Source organism: Caretta caretta, chromosome 2 (assembly GCF_965140235.1).
Source record: "Caretta caretta isolate rCarCar2 chromosome 2, rCarCar1.hap1, whole genome shotgun sequence".
Lineage (NCBI taxonomy): Eukaryota > Metazoa > Chordata > Testudines > Cheloniidae > Caretta > Caretta caretta.
In genome coordinates this window covers 146,748,722-146,776,665 of record NC_134207.1, presented here as the reverse complement: position 1 = coordinate 146,776,665, position 27,944 = coordinate 146,748,722, and the positions used below count along the sequence as shown (strand labels likewise).

General features: G+C 45.5%; 1 protein-coding gene across 6 annotated transcripts in view; it reads right to left on the bottom strand.

The window, feature by feature from the left end:
• The window catches only part of NFX1 (nuclear transcription factor, X-box binding 1), a 253,243-nt gene that overhangs the window by 50,029 nt on the left and 175,270 nt on the right, over positions 1 to 27,944 (bottom strand). For 3 of the 6 annotated variants that reach the window (XR_007355121.2, XM_048839501.2, XM_048839498.2), the window contains exons 18-20: positions 14,258 to 14,359; positions 5,559 to 5,600; positions 5,104 to 5,202 (exon numbers count right to left, since the gene is read on the bottom strand). Coding sequence is in view for 3 of the 6 variants with exons in the window: in XM_048839501.2 (XP_048695458.1) it covers positions 5,104 to 5,202; positions 5,559 to 5,600; positions 14,258 to 14,359 (243 nt within the window). In the remaining 3 variants the exon portion in view is untranslated. Of the gene's footprint in view, positions 1 to 229; positions 793 to 5,103; positions 5,203 to 5,558; positions 5,601 to 14,257; positions 14,360 to 27,944 lie in introns of all 6 variants that reach the window. The other 3 variants (XR_007355124.2, XR_012667101.1, XM_048839500.2) reach the window with 2 other exon arrangements.

Below are 27,944 nucleotides of genomic sequence, written 5' to 3'. Positions count from 1 at the left end.
CAAAATAAGTCAGCCCTCCCCTGAAACCTTCTGCAAAGGCTTTCAGAGTACCTTCAGGAGAGCTTTATGGAGATGTCCCTGGAAGATTGCCACTCCATCCCCAGACAAAGTTAACAGACTTTTCCAGTAGCTGTACTAGCCGCGAATGCATCCCAAGTCTTCAGGGCAAATCAAACATGAAACACTATTGCTTTTAAACCCTGTACTGTAGTTACAAATGTGTACTCACCAGAGGCGCCTTCTCCGCCTTCAGGGTCAGGGATCCCACCTTGTGAGAGTATTGGTTCCAGGGTGATGAAAAGGTCCTGGCTCCCGGGGAGAACAGATTCACCACTTGCCTGCTGTGCATCCTCCTCCTCCTCGTCCTCTTCCTCATCCACAAAATCTTCCTCTGTGTTGTGTGAGACTCCCCCCTTGCAGGTGTCCATGGACAGCGGTGGGGTGGTGGTAGGGTCCCTCCCTAGAATGTCATGCAGCTGATCATTGAAGCGTCATGTATGGGGCTCTGACCCAGAGCGACCGTTTGCCTCCTCTGTCTTTTGGTAGGCTTGCCTGACCTCCTTGACTTTCACACGGCACTGCTGTGTGTCCCTGTTGTAGCCTCTGTCCATCATGCCCTTTGCAATTTTGGCATATATATTAGCATTTCTTCTTTTTGATCAGAGTTCTGTCTGCACAGATTCTTCTCCCCATACAGCAATCAGATCCAGTGTCTCTGTTCGCTCCATGCTGGAGCTTGTTTGTGATTCCTGGGGGGACTGCATGGTCACCTGTGCTGCTGAGCTTGCCATGCTGACGAAACAGGAAATTAAATACAAAAGTTCCTGGAGCTTTTCCTGCGTACCTGGCTATTGCATCGGAGTTGAAAGTGCTGTCCAGAGTGGTCACATTGGAGCACTCTGGGATAGCTCCCGGAAGCCAACAACATCTACTGGCGTTCGCACTTCCCCAAATTCAACCCAGCAAGGTTGATTTTAGCACTACTCCCCTTGCCAGGGAGGAATACAGAAGTCAATTTTAAGAGCCCTTTAGGTCGACGGAACAGGGTTGCTTGTGTAGACGCATTCATTATAAAATCGACCTAACATGGCTAAATTCGACCTAACCCTGTAGTGTAGACCAGGGCTGAGTGTAGAGGAATCAGTGCAAACTTGTGGCTTGTTCTTTCTGGGTTTATAGTGCACTCTGTGAACATGGGTGGGGTACCAAGCAATGAAATTTTTTTTCCTGGTCTAATGCCACCTGGGACCCATTGTGCTCAGGGAAGTAGATGCTGAGGTAAACCCTGCCTATAACAAGGCTGCATCCTATCTTTGTCCACCAAGCTGCACTCTGTGAAACAGAGCAGGGACTGAGGCCACTGAGTTCTCATCCAAAGAGAAAGGATGGATCTATTTCCGCTAAAAAGGACAACCCTTGGGCAGTACAGCAGTGATGAGGCAAAGTTAAGTTCTCACAACCATCCCTAATTCGGCACTTATTTTTTCAGTGTTTTACTTTGAAATCTTAATTGTTTGAATATTATTTTAAAATTCGTTTCCACACACATTGACTATCCATCACATTTAACAAAATGTTAAATTATCTTCTTTCCCTTCTTGAAAAAAAATCTAAAATGGTATGGTTCAAATAACGTTACCTAAGTGAAATACAATATATGAATTTAAAAGTTATATTAGATCTCCACTCTTTGCGTCATGCCTTACTTATGTGATTGAGTGTGGAATGTTTCAGAGCTCAGAATTCAAGCTATTAAACTACTTCAATAGCAGCTGGTGTGTTTACCTGCATACTAATGAGGCATAACAGGGGTTAACTGCTTCAGTCATCCCTTTGTTAGGCAAAACAAGACACAGAAATTACATCCCCAAATCTGAGGGAAAGGTGAATGAGTGGATGGGAATCCTAGAACTGCATCCTGTGAAGTCTCAAGTGCCCTCCCAGTGGGAGTTGAGGGCATCTTGCAGGCTTGAGCACATAGTAACCAATATATCTTCTAAGAACAAGAATTACGGTAAGTAATTTTCTTTTTTTCAAGGAAACTCTGGGGGGTGTCTGGAATTAGGAAGACAGCAAAACCAGCAATGGTGTCTACAAATCACAGTGTGACATCAAATAGCAAGTAATAGACACAAAACTATAAAAATATTCTCTCCACTCAAAATTATGTACACAAAAGGCTAGAGAATGGGAATATTCATAACATAAAAAGGGGTTTGGGACACCAATACATCACCGATAGGCCAAACTTGGATTCTTGATATGACAGTGAGTCCAAACTGTAGTTCCTTAAAAGCATAATACAAAACAACGAACGTCCCATGCTAATCTCATGAAAAGGAATTGATCTGAGGGGTCCAGTTGGTAGAATAAGTACTTTTTGATCTGCAAAAGGTATACCTAGTATTCAAGGGGAGATTCAATAAAGCAGATCAGTCATTTGGTATTTGATTTGGGGATTTAAAACTGGGAATACAAATGGAATGAATACAGAAGGAGATTATGGGAGACAGGAGGGAATTAGGGAGGCAGTGGGGGATTGATATTTTTCTTTATGAAAATTTACAAGCAGATGTTTGTGTCATATGCACATATACAGTTATGAAAACAATACACTTAATAATAGGACATTTGCCATAAAGGGTTTATATGATCAGATAGCCTCTTCAAGTGTTTAATGCCCAAGGATTGTCTATGATCCAAAGCTCACTCAGGTGAATGGAAATACTTCCATTGACCTCAACTGGTATTGGGTCAGGGAAAAAAGTTAGTTGGTCTGATGATTTTAGTGATAATCTATTCAAGATCAGACCTAAGGTGTATATAATGTGTATGTAACCGCCCCCCCATATTTACATTTTGGATGTGTCAAATTATTACCAGTTTAAAAGAGAGACACACCGATATCTTTGAATGTTAAAGGATTGAACTAATGTAATAAGAAAAAAAAAGCACTCTTGGAACTAAAAAAACCACTCTTATTATATTACTTCAAGGACTAATTTTCAGAAGGGGCACATTGTAGACATGGAGAGCAATTCACAGAATTCCAACACAAAATAGGCAAGGAAACAAGGGCAGCACTAACCTATCTATCCTAATAACTTAATAGTTAGGCTGCTGAAGAGAACTGCACCCAGAGGAGCAAGATTATACATTTTATTCACATGTACATCATTTATATTTAATGTCTACAAAAAAAATTACCATTTAAATCAGAGAAGGTTAAGTGCAATAAATTAGGATCTCAACAAGAATGTGCATCTTTGCTTCTGAAAGAGGATATTTTATATTTTATTTTAAAAAATTGGAAAAATAGTCACGATAATAGGACCAACTGACTTGGACTGCCTCTAAGACCAACATATTTAAAGTTCTATGAGTTATTGGCTATTGTTTTGGAACTATGGGACAAGACTGAAAATCATCTGAACAGTATCATGTTGGGGGAACTTGATGAATGTTAAAAACTTGCTTGAATTTTGTTTAAGAACTGAACTTTTGCTATATTTCAGATTGTGTCAAAATTGCTTAAAGTTACCTTGATTTTGAGTTAAGCCTGTCTGGGGAAAAAGAGCTACTGGAAAACTCAGAGGATGGCTGTTTTTTTTTTAAAAGACTCCAGGTAATTGGTATCAAGCCTAACGAATCACAGGGAATGATGTTTTTGAGATTTTATCAATATACCATAACCAGTCCTACATTTGATTTTGTCTGATCAGACACTGACACCTATCACTGTGAGAGGGTACTTTGTCCAGCAATGGTCCTGGACACCCAATCCAGCTTTTCCAAACTGACCTCAAAGAGATCAAGAGATCTTGTCTATACAAAGAGAGGTCCACAACTCCATATTTACCTTCCTCTGAACCAAAAAGACAATTTAGTCTTTTTTCCCTTCTCGTATCTTCCGTCTGTTTGGTAGGGGAAATTGTCTTGCAAACCAGTTTTGTAAGTAAGATTAGGACATTTTAGTTGCAACGTATTATTTCAAATGGAGGTTAAGAAATAAAACTGGTTTTGTAAACTTCCATTTTTTTCTGCACGCTTAGGTTAATTAACTGCTGAAAAACTTCATGAATGCATCAGTATTAACAATGAAAAGCTAAACAGATTTTCACACTATAACTTGGTTAATATGTAAATTTTCTATATACATAGCCCAACTTTTTCAAAAAGAGGGCCCTAAATTTAGGCTCCCTTAGATTTGAGGTATCTAAGAAAGGTTTTCAAAAGCATTTATGTGACTTATGAACGTAAGTCCAAATGATCTGAAGGTACAAACCCTGATGAATGGCTGTAGCCTAGATAAAGCATTCTTGACTTTTGGAAATTCAATATATTGGAAGGGATATTGATTGGAAATATGGCAGGTGCTACTGCTTGTCAGTTTTGTGTCTCTTTTGTATTGTTCTCACAGCAAGGGTGTTAATGAGACCCTGGACTTGTCTTTTTTAGCATAGATGACTATTGGGACGGATAGCTCAGTGGTTTCAGCATTGGCCTGCTAAACCCAGGGATGTGAGTTCAATCCTTGAAGGGGCCATTTAGGAATCCGGGGAAAAAATTGGAGATTGGTTCTGCTTTGAGCAGGGGGTTGGACTAGATGACCTCCTGAGGTCCCTTCCAACCCTGATCTTCTAAGATTCTATGATCTTAATGATTGACCTCACTCCTCCCCCACTCTCAGCACTGTGGCTGTGGCAGGTAGTGAGAGATGCCCAGTCTAAGTTCCCTGCCCAAGTCACAGCAATGGGCACTTGTGGCATGTATGGAGCATGTCCATTGTCAGCTCCCCACCCCATAGCAGTGACCTCAAAAGGAGGCAAGCTAACTTATTCATGTGCTTTTGTCAATTCCACTAGGTGCCTGTTTGTATACCTGAGTCATGGATTTTAAAGCACTTTCAAGCATTGTTTCTTAAGTTTGAGCAAAACTTCCATGTTAACTGTAGTATGACAAGGGCAACCCCATAACAAATTACAAGGATTAACTGAATAAATATACATAGTTATGTCAGCCTATTTAATAAAACCTTAACACACAGTGACAACTATGGGGTGCAAAAGCAACAATGTTGTAACCATGTATTCCAACATATACCTTGCATCTTCTTTTAAATTATCACTGTATTTTGATCCAGAAGAACGGATATTAAAAGGGTCAGAATTATCACGGATATGGAGAGCTTCAGCAAAGCGTCTGCAATTTAGAAAACAAAATTTTAAATGTAAAGATGGCTTTTCAATGACCAACTTATCCACTTCAGAGAGGGACCAATGCTACAGATAAACAGCTTTTTGCAGGAAACTTCCTAGTTGATATATTTGGAGCTATTTCATTAAATTAGAAATAATTTGAGAAGACTTTTGATGGGAAAGGTGTAAGATTTTAGAACATGTTTCTAAAATTAATAGTTTATTGATCATCTAGTACAGAATACTATGGGGATGATCTTGACATTTTATCAGTTCTCTGCTTCACATGGAAAAATGATCTTTTTCATACAGTTTAGATACATCCAGTTAATACTTTTGTGAAAAAGCATACCAACCCACCTGTTCCTTTCAAGGGCGAAACACTCTTCATTACACTGCAACCTGGATTATCAAAGAAAAAAATAACATTAAAACATTTCTGTATGCTTTTAAGTAAGCTTTCAAGGCGGGGAGATATCTTGGTGGTTTGAGATAACCCAGGGTTATGAGCTCAATCCTTGATGGGGCCATTTAAGGATCTGGGGCAAAAATTAGGGATTGGTCCTGCTTTGAGCGAGGCGTTGGACTAAATGACCTCCTTAGGTCCCTTCCAACCCTGATAGTCTACGATTCTATAATGACCCAATAAAATCAATCATGTTTTTATGGCAAGATTATTTGGTTACATTCACACAATTACAAGCAGTTAAAGGGTCTGAGTCAATATCCACTGAAAGCAATGGAAAAGTTTCCCTTGACTTCAATGTGTATTGAATCAGGTCCTAAACAATTAGCTCCTTGCTTCTAATCTAAACAAACTTTTACATTTAAACAAACACACACACACACACACACACACTCTCTCTCACTATGCTAAAAGAAGATTAAGGTTGCAAAGTTAAGGGGCTCAAAATTTAAGAAATGCTAGAATTAAAGTTGACTATGGAATCTTCATTCAGCTCCCTTGTGTGTATTTCTTAAGGGCATGCTTCTGCAAAGTCCTATCCAATACAACACAGGAAGTCTGTGACAGAGCTAGGAATAGAACGCAGCTATTGTGCATCTCAGTCTGTGCTACCTACATTCAACCTAAAGATTACCCTGGACTCAGTTCATGGGTAACTGTGAAATTCTATGGCCTAGGACATATAGGAGATCAGACTAAAGAGCATTAAGTGTCTCTCTGCAAAACTAAACTGGTCAATCTCATATGTAAGAGCAGGCATAAAATGAGAATAGGACTAACACTGGTGAACAGATGGCCTTGCTGTGCTGCAGAGTCCGGATGTGAGGTGGCAAAGTTTCTCAGTGCTCTGCTGATGTTGGCAAGATTTGGTGGCTTTAACATTCATACAGATAATAAGCTTCATGAATCAGCTCATGATTTGATAGTCACCAAAGGCCTCTGTCAGGTAGTTATTGGTTTAAATGGTTGTTGCCTTTAACCTAGTATTTGGGTTGGGACTATGGATGAGGAAGTTAGCTACTCTATCCCTGTATCATTACCTCCGAAGGTTTAGACCTGGGACTTTGTTTTGATGATCCACCCTCTGAAACTGATGGATCCAGATCACACTATCAATGGCTTCTTTCTCACAGGTCACATTGGGGGTTTACAGAAGATCTGTGACTGATGAAGCAAGAAGGAAGATGAATTCTGGTAGCAGATATCTTAGCTTTTCTCTGAACCCTCTTCAATTTATCATCATCATTCTTGAACTGTAGATATCAGAACTGTATACAGTATTCCAGCAGCGGTCACACCAATGCCAAATATAGAGGTAAATAAACCTCTCTACTCCTACTCAAGATTTCCCAGTTTATTCATCCCAGGATTATTCATTAATTTTTTTGGCCATAGCATCACACTGGGAGCTCACATTCAGCTGATTATCCACCATGATCCCCAAATCTTTTTCAGAGTCACTACTTCCCAGGATAGAGTTCCCCATCCTGTAAGTATGCCATACACTCTTCATTGCTAGATATATACATTTAGCCATAGGAAAATCCATATTGTTTGTTTGTGCTCAGTTTATCAAGCAAATCCAGATTGCTCTGAATCAGTGACCTTTCCTCTTCATTATTTATCACTCCCAACCAAACCAACCCGATATATTGAGGTTTACAATAGCGGTCACTGCTCAGTGTGATCAATTTGTTGAAAGAGGTAATTGATTATATAACTGACGATTATTACTTGTGCAGCCATGTAGTTCCAGAATTCTTCAAGGTATCGACAAAGTCACATCATGTCTTACTCTTTCCATCTGTTTTGTTTTTGATTCACACATTTCAGTTCCACGTTTCAATACATTGCCTTTTCACAAACAGTTTCCCTGGCAGTATCTGAGAGATGCCAGTATCTGAGAGATTCCTGATAATTACTCTTTTGATTACAGTATCCAACAATACTGATAGTCTCTAAGGTGCCACAAGTACTCCTTTTCTTTTTGAGGAGAAAAGTGTGTGCTTCCTCAACAGCAGTGACCCAAAGCAGGCAATGGTTCTCTAACAGACAAGCAGCAGTGCTGCAAACTTCCTCAGGAGCAGTGTCTGGCCCAAAGCAGGCACTGTCTCTATAATAAACAGACTCTCCTGCTGAGAGGAAAGAGGGAAAGAAGCTCAGTGGCCTATCATGCAAAAGACTTGTTACAATATCTAACTTTCCTTTCTTCCACATAAAAGAAGAATGAGATCATAGAATCATAGAATATCAGGGTTGGAAGGGACCCCAGAAGGTCATCTAGTCCAACCCCCTGCTCAAAGCAGGACCAATTCCCAGCTAAATCATCCCAGACAGGGCTTTGTCAAGCCTGACCTTAAAAACCTCTAAGGAAGGAGATTCTACCACCTCCCTAGGTAACGCATTCCAGTGTTTCACCACCCTCTTAGTGAAAAAGTTTTTCCTAATATCCAATCTAAACCTCCCCCACTGCAACTTGAGACCATTACTCCTCGTTCTGTCATCTGCTACCATTGAGAACAGTCTAGAGCCATCCTCTTTGGAACCCCCTTTCAGGTAGTTGAAAGCAGCTATCAAATCCCCCCTCATTCTTCTCTTCTGCAGGCTAAACAATCCCAGCTCCCTCAGCCTCTCCTCATAACTCATGTGTTCCAGTCCCCTAATCATTTTTGTTGCCCTTCGCTGGACTCTCTCCAATTTATCCACATCCTTCTTGAAGTGTGGGGCCCAAAACTGGACACAGTACTCCAGATGAGGCCTCACCAATGTCGAATAGAGGGGAACGATCACGTCCCTCGATCTGCTCGCTATGCCCCTACTTATACATCCCAAAATGCCATTGGCCTTCTTGGCAACAAGGGCACACTGCTGACTCATATCCAGCTTCTCGTCCACTGTCACCCCTAGGTCCTTTTCCGCAGGACTGCTGCCTAGCCATTCGGTCCCTAGTCTGTAGCTGTGCATTGGGTTCTTCCGTCCTAAGTGCAGGACCCTGCACTTATCCTTGTTGAACCTCATCAGATTTCTTTTGGCCCAATCCTCCAATTTGTCTAGGTCTTTCTGTATCCTATTCCTCCCCTCCAGCGTATCTACCACTCCTCCCAGTTTAGTATCATCCGCAAATTTGCTGAGAGTGCAATCCACACCATCCTCCAGATCATTTATGAAGATATTGAACAAAACCGGCCCCAGGACCGACCCTTGGGGTACTCCACTTGATACCGGCTGCCAACTAGATATGGAGCCATTGATCACTACCCGTTGAGCCCGACAATCTAGCAGGCTTTCTACCCACCTTACAGTGCATTCATCCAGCCCATACTTCCATAACTTGCTGACAAGAATACTGTGGGAGACCGTGTCAAAAGCTTTGCTAAAGTCAAGAAACAATACATCCACTGCTTTCCCTTCATCCACAGAACCAGTAATCTCATCATAAAAGGCGATTAGATTAGTCAGGCATGACCTTCCCTTGGTGAATCCATGCTGGCTGTTCCTGATCACTTTCCTCTCATGTAAGTGCTTCAGGATTGATTCTTTGAGGACCTGCTCCATGATTTTTCCAGGGACTGAAGTGAGGCTGACTGGCCTGTAGTTCCCAGGATCCTCCTTCTTCCCTTTTTTAAAGATTGGCACTACATTAGCCTTTTTCCAGTCATCCGGGACTTCCCCGGTTCGCCACGAGTTTTCAAAGATAATGGCCAACGGCTCTGCAATCACAGCCGCCAATTCCTTCAGCACTCTCGGATGCAACTCGTCCGGCCCCATGGACTTGTGCACGTCCAGCTTTTCTAAATAGTCCCTAACCACCTCTATCTCCACAGCGGACTGGCCATCTCTTCCCCATTTTGTGATGCCCAGCGTAGCAGTCTGGGAGCTGACCTTGTTAGTGAAAACAGAGGCAAAAAAAGCATTGAGTACATTAGCTTTTTCCACATCCTCTGTCACTAGGTTGCCTCCCTCATTCAGTAAGGGGCCCACACATTCCTTGGCTTTCTTCTTGTTGCCAACATACCTGAAGAAACCCTTCTTGTTACTCTTGACATCTCTGGCTAGCTGCAGCTCCAGGTGCGATTTGGCCCTCCTGATTTCATTCCTACATGCCCGAGCAATATTTTTATACTCTTCCCTGGTCATATGTCCAACCTTCCACTTCTTGTAAGCTTCTTTTTTATGTTTAAGATCCGCTAAGATTTCACCATTAAGCCAAGCTGGTCGCCTGCCATATTTACTATTCTTTCGACTCATCGGGATGGTCTGTCCCTGTAACCTCAACAGGGATTCCTTGAAATACAGCCAGCTCTCCTGGACTCCTTTCCCCTTCAAGTTAGTCCCCCAGGGGATCCTGGCCATCCGTTCCCTGAGGGAGTCGAAGTCTGCTTTCCTGGTTAACTTGTACAGATTTTTTCAATAAAAACCATTATGCTTCAAAGATTTCTATGGTTAATTGCTAAGAAGTCAATTAGGGCACTCCCCAAAGCTCATTTGTAGACCACCAATGGTCTGCAGATTACGGGTTGAGAATCACTGCCCTAATAAACTAGACAAAAAGTTAACTATATGCAAATGTGGGAATAATCCAAACCAGAGGTTTCTTCAGTTCTGAGAGGACACATTTGCAATAAGATCAAGTTGTTTGTTCTCACATACTGAAAATTTTTTTTGGAGACTGATGAGAATTAGCAAGCAGTCCATCCAAGAAAAAAAGGAAAAAAAAAAAGGTTGGGGAGGGAAAAGAAAGAAGGAAATGAGATTTCAAGGGAAAATAGCAGATTGGAGGACCCAGTGACCAAGTGCAGTATCTGAAGAAGCCGTTACATATACTTTGTATTGCTTTGTACGTAGAAATTACCAGCTGGGTTGTGCCCAAGAAGCAGAGAGATCTTGTAAAATATTCTCAGACTAGACACTTTTTACCTTTTGCATAAACAGACTAATCTGGAGAGGGTTGTCCCAGTACTTTGAGTGTGTTCTTTCCAGCAGAGAAGACAAATATCTGATTTTTGAAAAGGTTTAGTCTTGTCCAGGTACAATTTGATTGCTCTTTAACATTCAAATGGTGCAATCTGATCTCTTTAAGATGAAAAAGTTTAGGATAAAATGTGAGAGAATGGGACCCTGATGAGGAGTTTTTCTTGGACTGTAGATTACTCAATACCTTATGCTTCTGCTATTAGAGTCAGAATATCTTGAAACTATTTGAAATCTTCTAAGGGAGAAACTGGAGTACTCTATCATGCTATCCTTGGGAGAAGAGAAGGAATTCTGAGGATTCTGGCCTACAGGCACTGCTCCAGTTTGTTATCTAAACAGGAAGATCCTGTGTTCTCTACCTGAGGTGCTGATGAAACCATGACTGATGTTATTCTTAATACCACTGGAGCTGAACCTACTATGGTTTATTTATGAACTGTAGGTGCTGGAGGTATAATTGCTCTAGGGTTCTTTCAGTGATTGTGGTTCAGAAATTTTGCATTGGTTGAGGCTCACGAAAGCTTATGCTCAAATAAATTTGTTAGTCTCTAAGGTGCCACAAGTACTCCTTTTCTTTTTTCATAACAGAGTAGTTAGTCTGGGGATTCCTATGAAGGAGGGTCTATGCTGGCAAGACACCCCATCGAGGTCCACCTCCATAAGGGTAAGGCAGGGGGAAAAGCTCTTACAGTGGGTAAGGGTAAGGAGATGAAGATCACATCAAATACCTGGATTCAGAGTGAGGAACCAAGTGGTTTTTTTTTTTTCAAAGGTTGAGATGCTTTGGAACAGGAGTCAGAGGTGTGGACAACCCGCACATTCGGTGTTGTATGTGAATTTTCAGAACTAATGAAACTATAGGCTTTGGTTTTGGGGTGAACTGAAATTTCCTCCTGTGAAACAAAGGACTCATTTGGATCATCACTAATCAATCAAGACTGTTGGTTCTAGGTAAGGAACTGATCTGAGAACCTATGCTGTGGTAAGAGATTGAGGCAAACCTTGCAACAGTAGGGAGTTCAATAAATGCACCAAAGTATACTTGCATGCAGGGGAATACCTTCCACTGCAAAACCAGAGGCAACAATGTGAGCACCAGCCTGTGTCTTGGTGCCAGCAATAACAACTTGCTCTATGGCACTTGAGCCCCTTCTGTTTCCAAGGTATTTACGGTTCCAGCCTCCCTGGAATCATAACAAGGAGCCTTTACTATCTGTCTGACTTCCTCAAAAGAGGAGAGCCTCAGAAGTGAGACTGTCAAAATCCAAGAGTCAGCAAACAAAGCTGCAGTAAAAATCTGCTCACTGTGCAAAGAAACAGCAGACAGGCTGCCTCCCTGCGGCTCAGCAGGCACCACAGCTGAGAAACAATTTATGCAATCCCTACACCCTGGCCAGATAGGTGAGAGTACAGATAAGGTGTGGTGAGGGGGCATGTGAGGAGTGTAAATTGCCTGACACTTAGTAGCCCTGGGCTGCAAAAAAATTCTGACTTTTTTTTTTGGTGCTCTTAGGCTGGTTTTTTAATGACTAAGTGACAAACCCAGTTTTGAGATGACCACAAAGTTATCCGTCTGGGGTAAAAAAAAACAACACAGGAAATGTTAAATGTGTAATTTTCAGGAGCACACATCCTTTGTTCCATATCTCAAATACAATTCGGACAGCAGCATGCCTGCATTCAATAAAGTAGGGAAATCATTCTATATAGTAAAAAAACCCCCCAAAAAACGAACAAACCCTACAAAAAAAGATTTGAAGATTCTTATGGAAACTGAATGAGAATCCTAAAATACCAGTATTGTTAAATACAGACAGGCTGTTAGAAGTTTTCCTGATTTTATTTGGGACTTTACCCATAATGCTGCACATTTTTTCAGCAACACAGAATCAGAATATCAGGGTTGGAAGGGACCTCAGGAGGTCATCTAGTCCAACCCCCTGCTCAAAGCAGGACCAATCCCCACCTAAATCATCCCAGCCAGGGCTTTGTCAAACCGGGCCTTAAAAATCTCTAAGGAAGGAGATTCCACCACCTCCCTACGTAAACCATTCCAGTGCTTCACCACTCTCCTAGTGAAAAAGTTTTTCCTAATATCCAACCTAAACCTCCCCCACTGCAACTTGAGACCATTACTCCTTGTTCTGTCATCTGCTACCACTGAGAACAGTCTAGATCCATCCTCGTTGGAACCCCCTTTCAGGTAGTTGAAAGCAGCTATCAAATCCCCCCTCATTTTTCTCTTCTGCAGACTAAATAATCCCAGTTCCCTCAGCCTCTCCTCATAAATCACGTGCTCTAGCCCCCTAATAATTTTTGTTGCCCTCTGCTGGACTCTTTCAAATTTTTCCACATCCTTCTTGTAGTGTGGGGCCCAAAATTGGACACAGTACTCCAGATGAGGCCTCACCAATGCTGAATAGAGGGGAATGATCACATCCCTCCATCTGCTGGCAATGCTCCTACTTATACAGCCCAAAATGCTATTAACCTTCTTGACAACAAGGGCACACTGTTGACTCACATCCAGCTTCTCGTCCACTGTAACCCCTAGGTTCTTTTCTGCAGAACTGCTGCCTAGCCATTCGGCCCCTAGTTTGTAGTGGTGCATGGGATTCTTCCTTCCTAAGTGCAGGACTCTGCACTTGTCCTTGTTGAACCTCATCAGATTTCTTTTGCACCAATCCTCTAACTTGTCAACGTCCCTCTGTATCCTATCCCTACCCTCCAGTGCATCTACCTCTCCTCCCAGTTTAGTGTCATCTGCAAACTTGCTAAGGGTGCAATCCACACCATCCTCCAGATCATTTATGAAGATATTGAACAAAAACGGCCCCAGGACTGACCCTTGATACTAGCTGCCAACTAGACATGGAGCCATTGATCACTACCTGTTGGGCCAGCTTTCTATCCATCTTATAGTCCATTCAACTAGCCCATACTACTTTAACTTGCTGGCAAGAATATTGTGTGAGACCATATCAAAAGCTTTGCTAAAGTCAAGGAACAACACGTCCACTGCTTTCCCTTCATCCACAGAACCAGTTATCTCAGCACAGAAGGCAATTAGATTAGTCAGGCATGACTTGCCCTTGGTGAATCCATGCTGACTGTTCCTGATCACTTTCCTCTCCTTGAAGTGCTTCAAAATTGATTCATTGAGGACCTGCTCCATGATTTTTCCAGGGACTGAGGTAAGGCTGTCTGGCCTGTAGTTCCCCTGATCCTCCTCCTTCCATTTTTAAAGATGGGCACTACATTAGCCTTTTCTCAGTCATCCGGGACCTCCCCCGATTGCCATGAGTTTTGAAAGATAATGGCCAATGGCTCTGCAATCACATCTGCCAACTCCTTTAGCACCCTTGGATGCAGTGCATCTGGCCCCATAGACTTGTGCTCATCCATCTTTTCTAAATAGAAAAAGCTAATGTACTCAATGCTTTTTCTGCCTTTGTCTTCAAGAACAAGGTCAGTTCCCAGACTACTGCACTGGGCAGCACAGTATGGGGAGGAGGTGACCAGCCCCCGGTAGAGAAAATAGTAGTTCAGGACATGCACATTTCAGTTCAACATTTATAGACTGCTAGAATCCCTCCCATGCTTGATTCTTCATGATTACCTTGTTTGCTTCATTTCTTTTTTGGTAATCAGCCTACTAATTTCCACTGAGTCTCCAAGTTGCAGGTCTGTTAGTTTAGTGGCTATGGATATAGCAGCTATTCTGGAAGGAAAAAAAATTGGATTTTACTTAATTCGTATGCAAAAAGATCACTTGTCAAATAGCATGGAACTACAGACTAGTAGTCCAGGTGAGACACCAGAGAAATAAATAAGTTCAAGGAGCCTGCCAGTGTACTCCATACCACTACTATGGAGTGTGGAAAAGGCAAGACTTTTTAAACTGTGTGGCCAGCTGAGATAGTAGGGGACATACACCAGCATAAGAGTCAGAGGCAGATTTGTGGGAGTGGGAAGTGGTGGCTGACATGCAAGACTCTAAGCTATACAAGAACAGGACTCCACTCCTAACTACCCTTTGTAGAGAAAACGCCAAGAGAGAGAGATGCAAACAAGGAATGCATGCAGAAAAGCCGAGGAATGAAAGATGTCAGGGAAATCATCATTTTTGTAGATTTTACACAAAATGCATTTATGTTGCATCTTGGTAAAAATGTAATGTGTCAACTGGGAAGATTGCACAATTACATTCTAAAGCTAAGTTGGATGAAGCCTGGTTTATGCTTTGATTGAAGATATCAAAGGAAACCCGGGTGTTCAGAAAGTGGTGTGGGAGATGCGGCAGATGGCATGCTATTGAATACATGCTACTGGAGGTGTTAACTTTAAAACGTGATGTAAAACTAAGACTCTTACCAGAGTCACTTAAATACCCCATGGCACTTTGCAGAAGAGTAAAGAAGTTAACCCACTTTCTGGTCAAATGTCAGTATCATTTGGGGGGAGGGTTAGCTCAGTGGTTTGAGCATTGGCCTGCTAAACCCCGGGTTGTGAGTTCAATCCCTGAGGAGGCCATTTAGGGATCGGGGGCAAAAAATGGGGATTGGTCCTGCTTTGAGCAGGGGGTTGGACTAGATGACCTCCTGAGGTCCCTTCCAACCCTGATATTCTATGTTTCTATCTGCCTAACTAATATCCCTACAGTTTCATTTGTGAAAAAAATTCATATCCCTGTTAAAAAAAAGTGTAAAACAACTGTCACATTTCAACCCTCATAACACTATATTTTAATTGTGAATAACAAACCCTGAAAATACAGTTAACACCACACTTTGGAAACATTTTAGGAAGAAAAGCATTACACAAACACTAATGAAACAGTATCAACTCTATAGGTAAAAGTTCAAGACAATTTCCATTCTAATCCTAGTCTTGATCACCCTGACCACCAATATCTAACTTTCTGTGAAGAAAAAACAACACTGATTTTCTTCCTGAAATTTCTCATGTTTATAGTGAATCTTAACAGGTGAATTTCTAAAGAAAAATTGAAGTTAATATGGCATGCCAATTTTAAAATAAATTTGAAAGGGAAGAATTTTGTCTTACTTGAGAATTTTCTCTCTTGCCACTCTTCATGTCAGACAGTCTCCACAGTGGAGAGCCACTGTCAGACTATCTGAGATGGAGGGCCCTAGAAAGAAAATACTCAGATAAGAGAATTTTCCCTTCTTCATTCCTTCATATGGCAGTTTTCACAGAGGCATGCAGAAAGCAGTTAATCATCCTTAGGGAGGGAGGGGAGGATACAAGTCAATTATGTAAAAATTAAGACACTGGGAGGCACCATGTTCCATAACAGACTTCTACTAAATGCATCAGCAGAGGAAAAGATGTTGATTATACTATTTTGAGGAAGTATGGATGGAAGGCCATATAATAGCCCTTACAGACCTCCTCACCCATGAAATTGCTGCTCCTTCCACAGAGTAAGCAGTATTGGAAGGAGCTTTGAATGCCTTGCGTATACCCAAACACCTTTACCCCACTGACAGCCTTTTCACATCCAACTTAATGCTCTTCCATTACCTTAGAACAGGTGCAGTCAATTATTTTTTGTCAATGTCCAAATTTCTTGGTCAAGGTCCAGACTCCACAGAAAATAATAAAAAAAACCCTAACAATGATAAGTAAATGAAAAGGTTTTGGGGTCTCTTCAAAAGTGTCTGGTGGTCCAAATTTTCAGTCCACCTATTGACTACCCGTGCCTTAGTGACTACCAGAGTGACAACACCACTTTCTATTATAGGAGGAAGATGATGGTGACCTTGGAAATGAAGTCTTGGTCAGTTCAAAGAACTATCATGTTTGACAAAATATGTGTAACTCATGTATCATTGAGAGTTCAAAATCCCCCGGCCAAGGAAAGTGGTTCTTAAAGGGACAGCAAAATGTCTATACAATCTGTAAATCAGGCTATCCTCTTGCCATTAGGGCTCCCCTTGAAGTCTTAAAACCCCTCACAAGATGTTCTTCCCTGAAATATCTTCTAAAGAAAGGAAGAAACGTTTAAATGAGAAAGATACCTCAGGCTCTCAGAATTTAGCGCAGATGGGAATCTAACTTTGTAGGTTTGTGTGTGTTGTAGAAAACAAAACTTCTTGTTGAGTTGCAGAAGAGCTGTCTAATTCTTTCTTCCCTGTCTGGTTTTATGAGGATGTGAGTAAGATTCAGGAATCTTGCTTGCACCCAAAGGACCAAAAGGACTTAATTACCCAGTCTAAGGTTGAGCCTAATGCAGCCTCCTTCATAAAGGAGCACAATCATACCATCCTGCCAAACCCACATATAAAAGAATTAATCAGACAGAAGTTGGATACAGGGGCCTTAGCCCTGGGAGTGTTGACTGTGACCTCTTATTTTGTAGAGTGATTCTCAATTGGGAGCATACAGGAAAAAAAAAATGAGAACCTAAATAATATCTACTTGAAACTGGATTTTGCTAACTGCTTCTTTTGGGATTTATGCTTCACCTGACTCTTAAGATTTACTGAATGTTCAAAATTCTAATGTAGTTGCCTGGGGACTACTGCAGCTCCACCTGCAGAAACTGGACTTGCAGACTGACACCCTTCCACATATTCTATGAGTAAAATCTTTGGGTAGTATATAAACAAAACTGTCACTGAGTCTGTGAACAAGGGAAATATCCCCTTTCTTCTTCCAGTCAGAGAATCTTCAGACAACCTTGCTTCAGTAGGTTTTTCCTTTTGAAGCTGCTGCTGCTCCTCCAGAAGCTAGTGTAGCGATTATGCATTAGGAAGAGGCTGATTTCTGAAAGTTGGAAACTCAAGGCTGGGTTTCTCTGGAAAATCATCCAACTCCCAAAGCCTCTCTTGACTTTGAGTTTTCATTTCCCAAATCAGTGGAGATCTTCCCCAGCATCACTCTCTCTTGATAGTCACCTCAAGAAAACTGATACTTGAGAAGATCAGAAAAAGGATATTCTATAGAATTCACTCACTGAATCCAGAACAAGTTTATTCTTTCCCTAACGTTAAAATAAACAAAAACAATATTGTCAGCACCAAAATCCTTTGACACATCAGAAGATGAAGGATGATATAGTCTATCTCCTACACATCACAACAACAAAGCCAGTTCTGTATAGAGAGAGATTTTGGAAAGTGCGTAAGATTCTTTGTGGAACAAAAAGAAAAGATCACATGCAGGCCATTCTAATTCTCAAGAAGTATGTAAAGGGATTAATATTCCAGATGGAAATAGTGAAATTCATCATTACTGCATTGCTCTCACAGGACTTCAGAATATGAAGATAAACCTCCTGGAGGTCTACTGAAGATATGATCAAAGAGAGTTTCCACAGACACTTCATCTTCTGCTAACGCAGGAAACTTTTTCACTACAAAGACTCAGCTTCTTGTACAGGTATTTCACAAAGATCATGTTATCCCTCCCTTTAAGTGAAAGGAACACGTGATTACCCTTGTCTGGATGGCCGTCTTCTAAGGTCCGATTCACAGGTCAGTACTATGCATGGTCTAGCACCTCTGCTAAATACCTTCAGGAACATGACCTTGAGCAAACTAGAAACAGCGAGCAAATGTACTGCCCTCACAAAGCTGCATTATCTACAGTATGCACTGGTCATTGTCCAAGACAAAATCTTTACTTCAGAAGAGAGAGTAGCGAATATAGTTGTCACTGATTTGTCAAACAATAGCACACCTCTCCTACGGTAAACTTCTTTACTCCTGGGCTAGTCATGCATGGATACTCTGCATAAATCTTGCTTCGCTTCCAGCCTGCAACTGTAGCAAATCAGTATAAAAAGATCTCAGTCCAGAGTCAATGGTAGTATCCCATTTTGGAACCCACCATCAGGTAGCTCCAGAAAAGCTCATCATTAGAATGGATACCAGATTTGAGAGACCTAGATATATAGCTTTAAGCTAAAGTAGTATAACAATATTCATTTAAGAGGTCATGCATTTATTATAGATGAGCTGGTAGTGTCACCTACAGTTAAGGCTACCCACCACTTACCATTATAAGACCTTGGATTCAATTGCTTGTAAACTTTGTCAAACTAACGGTTTGGGCTGAAATTTTCCACAGTGGGTATGTAACCCAGGTTGCTGCTGCCTTTTTTTTTTTTTTTAAATTTTAGCCAAAACTGTTCAGTCATTTCTCAGAATCAGTTTAGGGAAAAATATTTTGTCCATGTTAAAAAATTCTTACAACTGTTTAGTTGAGCAATTCCAGTGCCTGGAGCATAGAATTGAAATATTGGAGCACAGAATTGAAATTTGGCAGAGAGAGTTGCCTTGGTGCCCAAGATGTGCTTTTTGCTTTCACCATGAAAATCCACCCATATTTCACCAAGTTATAAGCATTTGAAAATGGCACTTTTCATACGCTCAGTAGAGCCTTCCCAGAGTCTATATTCTCTGAAGATTGCATCTACCACGAGCATGCTCCAGCCCAAGGCTATAAAGCTAAGCAGGACTTTCCATGAACTTGCTCCTCCCAGATGCCAGGTGTTGCTGTGCCTGTGGACACATGAACTGAGAGCAGGGAGACTGTCACTACTGTGTTCTCAATACTCCAGGAAAATTAGAAGTGAAGCAGAAAAACGGTTACCTACCTTTTGTAAAAAACGGTTACCTATCTTTCATAACTATTGTTCTTCGAGATGTTGCTCATGTCCATTCTAATTAAGTGTGTGTGTGCTGTGTGCACAGTAGCCGGAAGGTTTTTCCCCTAGGGTTGGTTCAGGTGCTCTTAGAGAGCTCCATGGAGCCATATATAGGGTCCTTCAATTCCTTCTTGCCGGCATTGCTCCGACAGAGGGGTAGGTGAGTGGGTCTTGGAATGGACATGAGCAATACATCTCGAAGAACAATAGTTATGAAAGGTAGGTGTCACGGAGTGTGGGGGAGTCCAGGCCCTGCACCCCTCTTCCTGGGATCCACTGAGACTCTCAGCCAGCCAGTAAAACAGAAGGTTTATTGGACAACAGGAACACAGTCCAAAACAGAGCTTGTGGGTACACCCAGGACCCCTCAATCACGTCCTTCTGGGGGAGCAGGGAGCTTAGACCCCAGCCCTGGGGTTCCCTGTGTTCCTCCACCCAGCCCCAAACTGAAAACTAAACCCACACAGCAGGTTCCCTGCTGCAGTCTCCGTCCACATTCCTGGGCAGAGGTGTTACCTCCCCCTCCCCCTCCTGGCTCAGGTGACAGGCTCTCAGGTCTCCCATCCCCAGGGCACATTCCCAGGTCAACACTCCCGCCTCCCTGCTGAGTCACATCGTCACATCTCTCCCCCCTTCGAGACTGAACTGAGTGGGGTCACTGAGACCAGTGACCTGGGGAAGTTCGGGGCCCCCTCTCCGGGACAGCGCATCCGCTATCAGGTTGGCACTTCCCTTCACGTGGACCACGTCCATGTCGTAATCCTGCAGGAGCAGGCTCCATCTCAGGAGCTTGGCGTTGGCTCCTTTCATCTGGTGCAGCCAGGTCAGGGGAGAGTAGTCGGTATAGACGGTGAAGTGTCGCCCGAAGAGATAGGGCTCTAGTTTCTCGAGGGCCCACACCATGGCCAGGCACTCCTTCTCGATGGCTGCGTAGTGTTGCTCCCGGGGTAGCAACTTCTTGCTCAGGTACACGATGGGGTGTCTCTCCCCCTTTTCATCCTCCTCCATTAACACCGCCCCCAGTCCCGTGTCGGAGGCGTCGGTGAACACCACAAAGGGCTTGTCAAAGTCTGGGTTTGCCAGGACTGGGCCACTGACCAGAGCCTCCTTCAGCGCCTGGAAAGCCTCCTGGCACTGCTCGGTCCAGACCATCTTGTCTGGCTTCCCCTTCTTGCATAGCTCAGTGATGGGGGTGGCTATGGCGCTAAAGTGGGGCACAAATCTTCGGTAGTATCCTGCCATCCCAATAAAGGCTTGGACCTGCTTTTTGGTGTGGGGAGCGGGCCAGTCTCTGATCACCTCCACCTTGGCTGGTTCTGGCTTTAGGCGGCCGCTCCCCACCCGATGGCCCAGGTAAGATACTTCAGCCATCCCCACCTTGCACTTCTCCGCTTTTACAGTCAGCCCTGCCTTCTGGAGTCGGTCCAGCACTTGTCTAACCTGGGACACGTGGTCCTCCCAGGTCTGGCTAAAGACACAGATGTCATCAATATACGCCACGGCAAAACTCTCCATCCCCCTCAGGAGCTGGTCCACTAGGCGCTGGAAGGTGGCCGGTGCTCCCTTGAGGCCGAAAGGCAGGGTCAGGAACTCGTGGAGCCCCAGAGGGGTGATAAAGGCCGATTTCAGCCGGGCGTCTGCATCCAGCGGCACTTGCCAGTAGCCCTTTGTAAGGTCCATGGTGGTAAGGTACCGAGCTCCTCCCAGCTTGTCTAGGAGCTCGTCCGGCCTGGGCATGGGGTAGGCATCAGATACAGTGATGGCATTGAGCTTCCGATAGTCCACACAGAACCGAACTGACCCGTCCTTTTTGGGGACCAGCACCACCGGCGAGGCCCAAGGGCTGGCCGATGGCTGGATCACCCCCAAAGCCAGCATGTCCCGGACCTCTCTTTCCAGGTCCTGAGCAGTTTTCCCTGTGACTCGGAAGGGGGAGCATCTTATCGGCGGGTGCGACCCGGTCTGCACCCGGTAGACAGTCAGATTAGTGCGTCCAGGCTGGTTGGAAAACAGCTGTCGGTACGGATGCAGCACCCCCCTGACCTCAGCTTGCTGGGCAGGGGTTAGCTGATCCGAGAGGGGAATTGTTTCCAGGGGGGAACCAGCTCTGGTCCCAGGGAATAGATCTACTAAAGGGTCATCTCCCTGCTCCTCCCACTGTCCACACACGGCCAACACCACATTCCCCCTGGCATAATATGGCTTCATCATATTCACATGGTACACCCGGCGGTGGTGCGCCCGGTTCGACAGCTCCACCACATAGTTTACCTCATTGAGCTGCTTGACGACCTTGAAAGGGCCCTCCCAGGCGGCCTGTAGTTTGTTCTTTCTCACTGGGATGAGAACCATCACCGGATCCCCGGTGGCGTAGGCACGGGCCCGCGCCGTGTGGTCATACCAGACCTTCTGCTTCTTCTGGGCTCTGGCCAGATTCTCCCTGGCCAGGCCCATGAGTTCAGCCAGTCTCTCTCGGAAGATCAGGACATACTCCACCACTGACTCTCCATCGGGAGTGGCCTTCCCCTCCTATTTGTCTCTCATCAGGTCCAGGGGGCCCCTCACCCTCCTTCCATATAACAGTTCGAAAGGCGAAAATCCGGTAGACTCCTGGGGCACCTCCCTGTACGCGAACAGCAGGTGAGGTAAGTACTTGTCCCAATCCTGCGGGTGCTGGTTCATAAAGGTTTTCAGCATCATCTTTAGCGTCCCGTTAAACCTCTCTACCAGCCCATTGGACTGGGGGTGATAAGCTGAGGCCCAGTCGTGCCGGACCCCACATTTCTCCCACAAGCACCGGAGCAAGGCCGACATGAAGTTGGAGCCTTGGTCTGTCAAGACTTCCTTGGGGAACCCCACTCGGCTGAAAATGGTCAGGAGCGCATCGGCCACGGTGTCTGCTTCAATGGAAGCTAAGGGCACTGCCTCGGGGTAGCGGGTGGCAAAATCTACCACCACCAGAATGTATTTCTTCCCCGACCGGGTCGTCTTGCTGAGAGGCCCCGCGATGTCCATGGCCACCTTCTGGAAAGGCTCCTCTATGATGGGCAAAGGTCTCAAAGCCGCTTTCCCCTTGTCCCGGGCCTTTCCCACCCTCTGACAGGGGTCACAGGATCGGCAATACTGCCAGACCGTGGTAAAGACCCCGGGCCAGTAAAAGTTCTGTAGAAACCTCTGCCGGATGCGCCGGATTCCCTGGTGCTCTGCGAGGGGGATGTCATGGGCCAGGTACAGTAGCTTGTGGCGATACTTCTGGGGGACCACCAGCTGCCTCCTGATCCCACAGGACTCTACTTCCCTTGTGGGAGCCCATTCTCGGTACAGGAACCCCTTCTCCCACAGGAACCTGTCCTGGCAGCCTGACCGACTGTTCACAAACTCGTCGGCCAGCTGCCCTGCGTGCTGGGGGTTCTCTAGCTTTTTGTCCACCAACCACAGCCTCAGGTCGGAAGGGCACTGTTCATACAGTTGCTCCAGTACGATTAGGTCAAACAGGTCCTCTTTAGCTTGGGCCCCAGCTGTCCACTTGCGGGCATATCCCTGCATCCGGTTGACCAGTTGTAGGTAGGTGACCTCAGGCGTTTTACGCTGACTCCGGAACCTTCTCCGGTACATCTCGGGGGTCAGCCCAAACTCACGGAGCAGGGCCTGTTTGAACAGTTCATAGTCCCCTGCCTCCGGCCCTGTCATCCGGCTGTACACCTCCACGGCTTTGGGGTCCAGTAAGGGGGTGAGGAACTGGAGCCTGTCTGCGGGGTCAACCCTGTGCATCTCGCAGGCATTCTCAAAGGCCGTCAGGAAGCTATCTATGTCCTCCCCCTCCTTACGCTGGGCCAGGAAGCACTTATCAAAGTTCCTTGCAGTCTTGGGTCCCCCCTCACTCACCACAGCCGGGGCCCCACTTCTCCTCAGCCTGGCCAGCTCCAGTTCATGCTGTCTTTGTTTCTCCTTCTCCTGACACTCCCTCTCCTTCTCCTCCTGCTCATGTTGACGTTGTTTCTCCTTCTCCTCCTGCTCATGTTGACGTTGTTTCTCCTCATGTTGACGTTGTTTCTCATGATCCTCCAGCTCCCTCATTTTCATCTCCCTCTCCCATTCCAGCCGCCTCCGCTCCAGGGATGGAGAGCTCCGCCGGGAGGATCCCCTGCTGGCTGCTGGGGTCAGGGTGCCCTCGGTATTCGCTGGGCTTCCCCCAACCCCTCCCCCAGGCATAGGTAGGAAGGGTCTCGGGAGGTCCTCGGCAGCAGTCTGACCCCTCCCAGCCCGGTCAGGCCCCAGGGCCCACGCTGCGTCTGCCGGGCGGCTTCCCTCCGGGACAGGGATCGGGTCATCCAAGCGATCCCTCTCCTCCAACTGGGCAATCAGCTGTTCCTTGGTGGACCTCCCGATGCGCAGCCCCCTCTGCCTGCACAGCTCCACCAGGTCGCTCTTAAGGCGTTTAGTGTACATCTCCCTGCTGGCCACTCGCAGGCCGGGCAGCTGTCCACGATTTCCAGGAAGAACCCCTCGTGTGCCAGTCCTTCTTGAGGTCACCGACTCTTTGGCAGGGTCGAGCTGCAGACTCCTCCGCCCCTGGGACCACTCGCTGCAATCCCCCGGGGGACCCTGTTACTGCAAAAGTCCTTCTCTCTGGTCACACATTCCCAGGGGTTAACCGCCCCCCGAAACCGTCTCTCTCTGAATCTTCAGCACGCCTGGTCCCCGTCAATTCCCCTTCGTTTTACTGTTCCCCAGTCACTTACTGCAGGAAGCGCCGTTCACAGGGTGCAGTAGATCCCACCGCTACCACCAGTTGTCACGGAGTGTGGGGGAGTCCAGGCCCTGCACCCCTCTTCCTGGGATCCACTGAGACTCTCAGCCAGCCAGTAAAACAGAAGGTTTATTGGACAACAGGAACACAGTCCAAAACAGAGCTTGTGGGTACACCCAGGACCCCTCAATCACGTCCTTCTGGGGGAGCAGGGAGCTTAGACCCCAGCCCTGGGGTTCCCTGTGTTCCTCCACCCAGCCCCAAACTGAAAACTAAACCCACACAGCAGGTTCCCTGCTGCAGTCTCCGTCCACATTCCTGGGCAGAGGTGTTACCTCCCCCTCCCCCTCCCGGCTCAGGTGACAGGCTCTCAGGTCTCCCATCCCCAGGGCACATTCCCAGGTCAACACTCCCGCCTCCCTGCTGAGTCACATCGTCACAGTAGGTAACCATTTTTTCTTTTTTGAGTGCTTGCTCATGTTGATTCAAATTAGGTGACACCCAAGCAGGAACTTGGAGGTGGGGTTGGAGTTCATGGATTCACTAATTGAAGCACCGCTCTGCCGAAGGCCGCATTGTCCCTAGCCTGCTGGGTAATGGTATAGTGAGAGGTAAAAGTGTGGACTGATGATCACGTTGCAGCCCTGAAAATTTCTTCGGTTGGAACCTGGGTGACGAATGCTGCTGAAGATGCCTGCACCCTCGTGGAGTGCACTGTCAGCAATGGGGCAGATACTTTAGCCAGATTGTAGCATGTCCAGATATAGGATGTGATTCATGATGAAATTCTTTGAGAAGTGACTGGGAGCCCCTTCGTTCTGTCTACTACTGTGACAAGTAGTTGCTTAGATTTTCAGAACAGCTTTGTCTGTTCGATATAGAAAGCTAACGCCTGGCGAACATCCAAAGAGTGGAGTTTTTGCTCCCGGCTATTTGCGTGTGTCTTAGGATAAAAAAACTGGAAGAAAAATGTCCTGATTAACATGAAACTGGGAGACAACCTTCAGGAGGAAGCTGAACCTTGTCCTTATAGTAAGTAGGTTCAGATGTTAAGACCTTAAGCTTGGGAACCCTGCTGGTAGAGGTTATTGCCAGCAGAAATGCTACCTTCCATGAGAGAGAGAGCGCGTGCGCAACAAGCATGTTGCTAGTGGTTCAAAGGGGGGCCCCATTAGTCTGGAAAGAACAAGGTTAAGGTCCCAGGCTGGGATTGGTTGTCATATAGCCTTTCAAGTCCCTTAAGAAAGTGTCCAACTATTGGGTTGGTGACAGCCTATTGGCCAGATGTGCCTGAGTGAAAGGCAGAAAACTGCAGCCAAGTGGACTTTTACTGATGACACAGAGAGCCCCTGTTGCTTCAACTGCAGAAGATAATCCAAGATATGAGGTATTGATGAGGGCATAGGAGACGTGTCTCTCTGCGATGACCAAATCATGAATCTCCTCAATTTGGCTAGGTAGGTAATCAAACTCAATCGGATTTAGCCATGGAGCTTCTAAGCCGTGAGGTGGAGAGATTTGAGGTTGGAATGCTGAGGGCGGCTGTGGTCCTGGCTTATCAGGTCCGGGAGCAGTGGCAGAGTGATCGGAGTTGTAGTAGGAAGAGAGCATGAGACATAAGCCCTTGTATCAGAGGCCTGGTATGAGGCAGGACCTGCTCACAGAATCTGGCAAGAACAGGGCTGATATTACAGGAATACACATTCCTAAGAAGTGCTAGTCACAGAGTACTCACACAAACATTTCCAGATATCAAGTGGTACCAGAACATCCTGATATCAAAGATGGTATAAAAACATTCCCCAAGGATAATAGGATAACACTGACCCCTCCTAAAAGATAAGATCAAGGATGACAGTACATAATGCAGATGTTTTGATCAAACCATCATGTACAAGATGATGAGTGATAACTAATGAGGAGGCAGTAACTACTGTAACTACGTCAGAGGGGCAGTACTCACATGCTTGTATCAAGATATAAAGATGTATCTCAGAGGGAGTATCTTTGTCTAGCCTAGGGAGGAATGGAAAGTCCCACTGTTCACTGAGCTGGTCCACTGTTACAGGCATACATGTATTAGTGGTTCGGTAGAGTCTGCGGGATACTAGTACTATGCTTCGTAGACAATAAATCTGGCTTGGTGCTTTCATCCCTTAACGGATCTTGTGATCATTGGGTGGTTTGCTTGAGCTCTGCCATGCTAGCTGTCTGCGCAGGGCTGGGGCAGCACACAAAGGGAACACACACACACAGCCGAACATCTCATCATAGGAGTTTCTACTGACAGCTCCAGAAGAGACGTGTACCAGTGCTGATGTGGCCAGCCTGGAGCTACCAATATCACAGAGGCTTCATCCCTCCGAACCTTGAGTAGCACTTGTGAACCAGTGGAATGGGTGGAAGTGTGTAAAGGAGGTGGTCTTTCCAAGGGAGAAGGAACATGTCCACGATCGAGCCCGGGCTGTGATTCAGGAAGGAGCAGAACTGTGGACACTTCCTGTTGTTTCTTGTCATGAACATGTTTATCTGGGGAGTTCCTCACTGTTGAAAGATGGTGTTCATGATGTCTGGGTGGATGGACCACTCGTGGTTGTGAAAGGACCTGCTGAGATGATCTGCCAACTCATTCTGAGTTCCAGGGAGATAAGATGCCTCCAAGTGTATCGAGTGGGCTATGCAAAAGTCCCACAGTTTGAGAGCTTCCTGGCACAGGGGAGAGGAGCATGCTCCCCCTGTCTGTTTATATAAAACATCGCTGTTGTATTGTCTGTCATGACTGACACACATCTCCCCTCCAGGTGAGTTTGGAAGGTCTGGCATGCCAGACGGACTGTTCTCAGCTACCTGACATTGATGTGAAGTGAGAGCTCTGATTGGGACCAGAGGCCGAGTCCTGAGCTCCCCCAGATGTGCTCCTCATCCATCGCTGATGGGTCCGTGACCAGGAAAAGAGATGGTTGAGGTCTGGAGAAGGGAATCCCTGCACACACAGCTTGCAAGTTGAGCCACCATAGGAGAGACTTGAGAACCAGCTGGAAAAGAGTAACTACGTTGTCTAGACTGTCCTGGTTTGGTCAATACACTGATGCTAGCCATGCCTGAAGGGGTCAGAGCCTCAGTCTGGCATGTTTCACTGCATAAATACAGGCGGCCATATGGCCGAGGAGCTTCAGGCAATTCCTTGCCGTGGTGGTATGAAATCGTCCTATACCTTGTATGATGCTGCAAAGGGTCTGAAACCGTGACTCTGGTAGGAACACACTCACCTGTCTTGAGTCCAACACTGCCTTTATGAACTCTACCCTCAGAGTGCGGAACAGGATTGATTTCTGCACATTCAGTAGAAGGCCAAGGTTATCGAAAGTTGATCTTATCAGGCTCACACGCAACTCCACTTGTGTTCCGCCTTGAAGGTCTCAGGCGTGGAGGGTGCCTCCAAAGCCTCTCTGTGACTCTCCTGGGGAGGGGAGTCCTGTGGAACCAGACTCGACTGACCCCTTGGTAGAGCAGGAGTCAATTGTGCCGGGGTAGGTGGTGCAGTACTTGAGTGGCCCAATGCAGGTCTCACTGTGCTTGAGTCTTTCAATCCCAGACTCAGTGTGGGTGAGTCTGGCTTCTTATTCTTGTGGAGTGGTGCCGCGCACTACCATGTGCGGAGCCCCCTGTGCAGGGAGCCCTGCCAGTGCCGAGTTTCTCTATCAGAGTCATTTCTTGGCTCCGAAGTTTCCCGTATCGATGCCAGAGCACTGCACACAGATGTTGAGGTACTAGGTGTCAGTTCAGCTGAACTTGGCTCTGAGTGGGGACAGAGGGTGGCCCCCCTCATAAGGATTTTTAACTGTTGGTCTCTTTCTTTTTGAGTCCTGGGGCGGAATC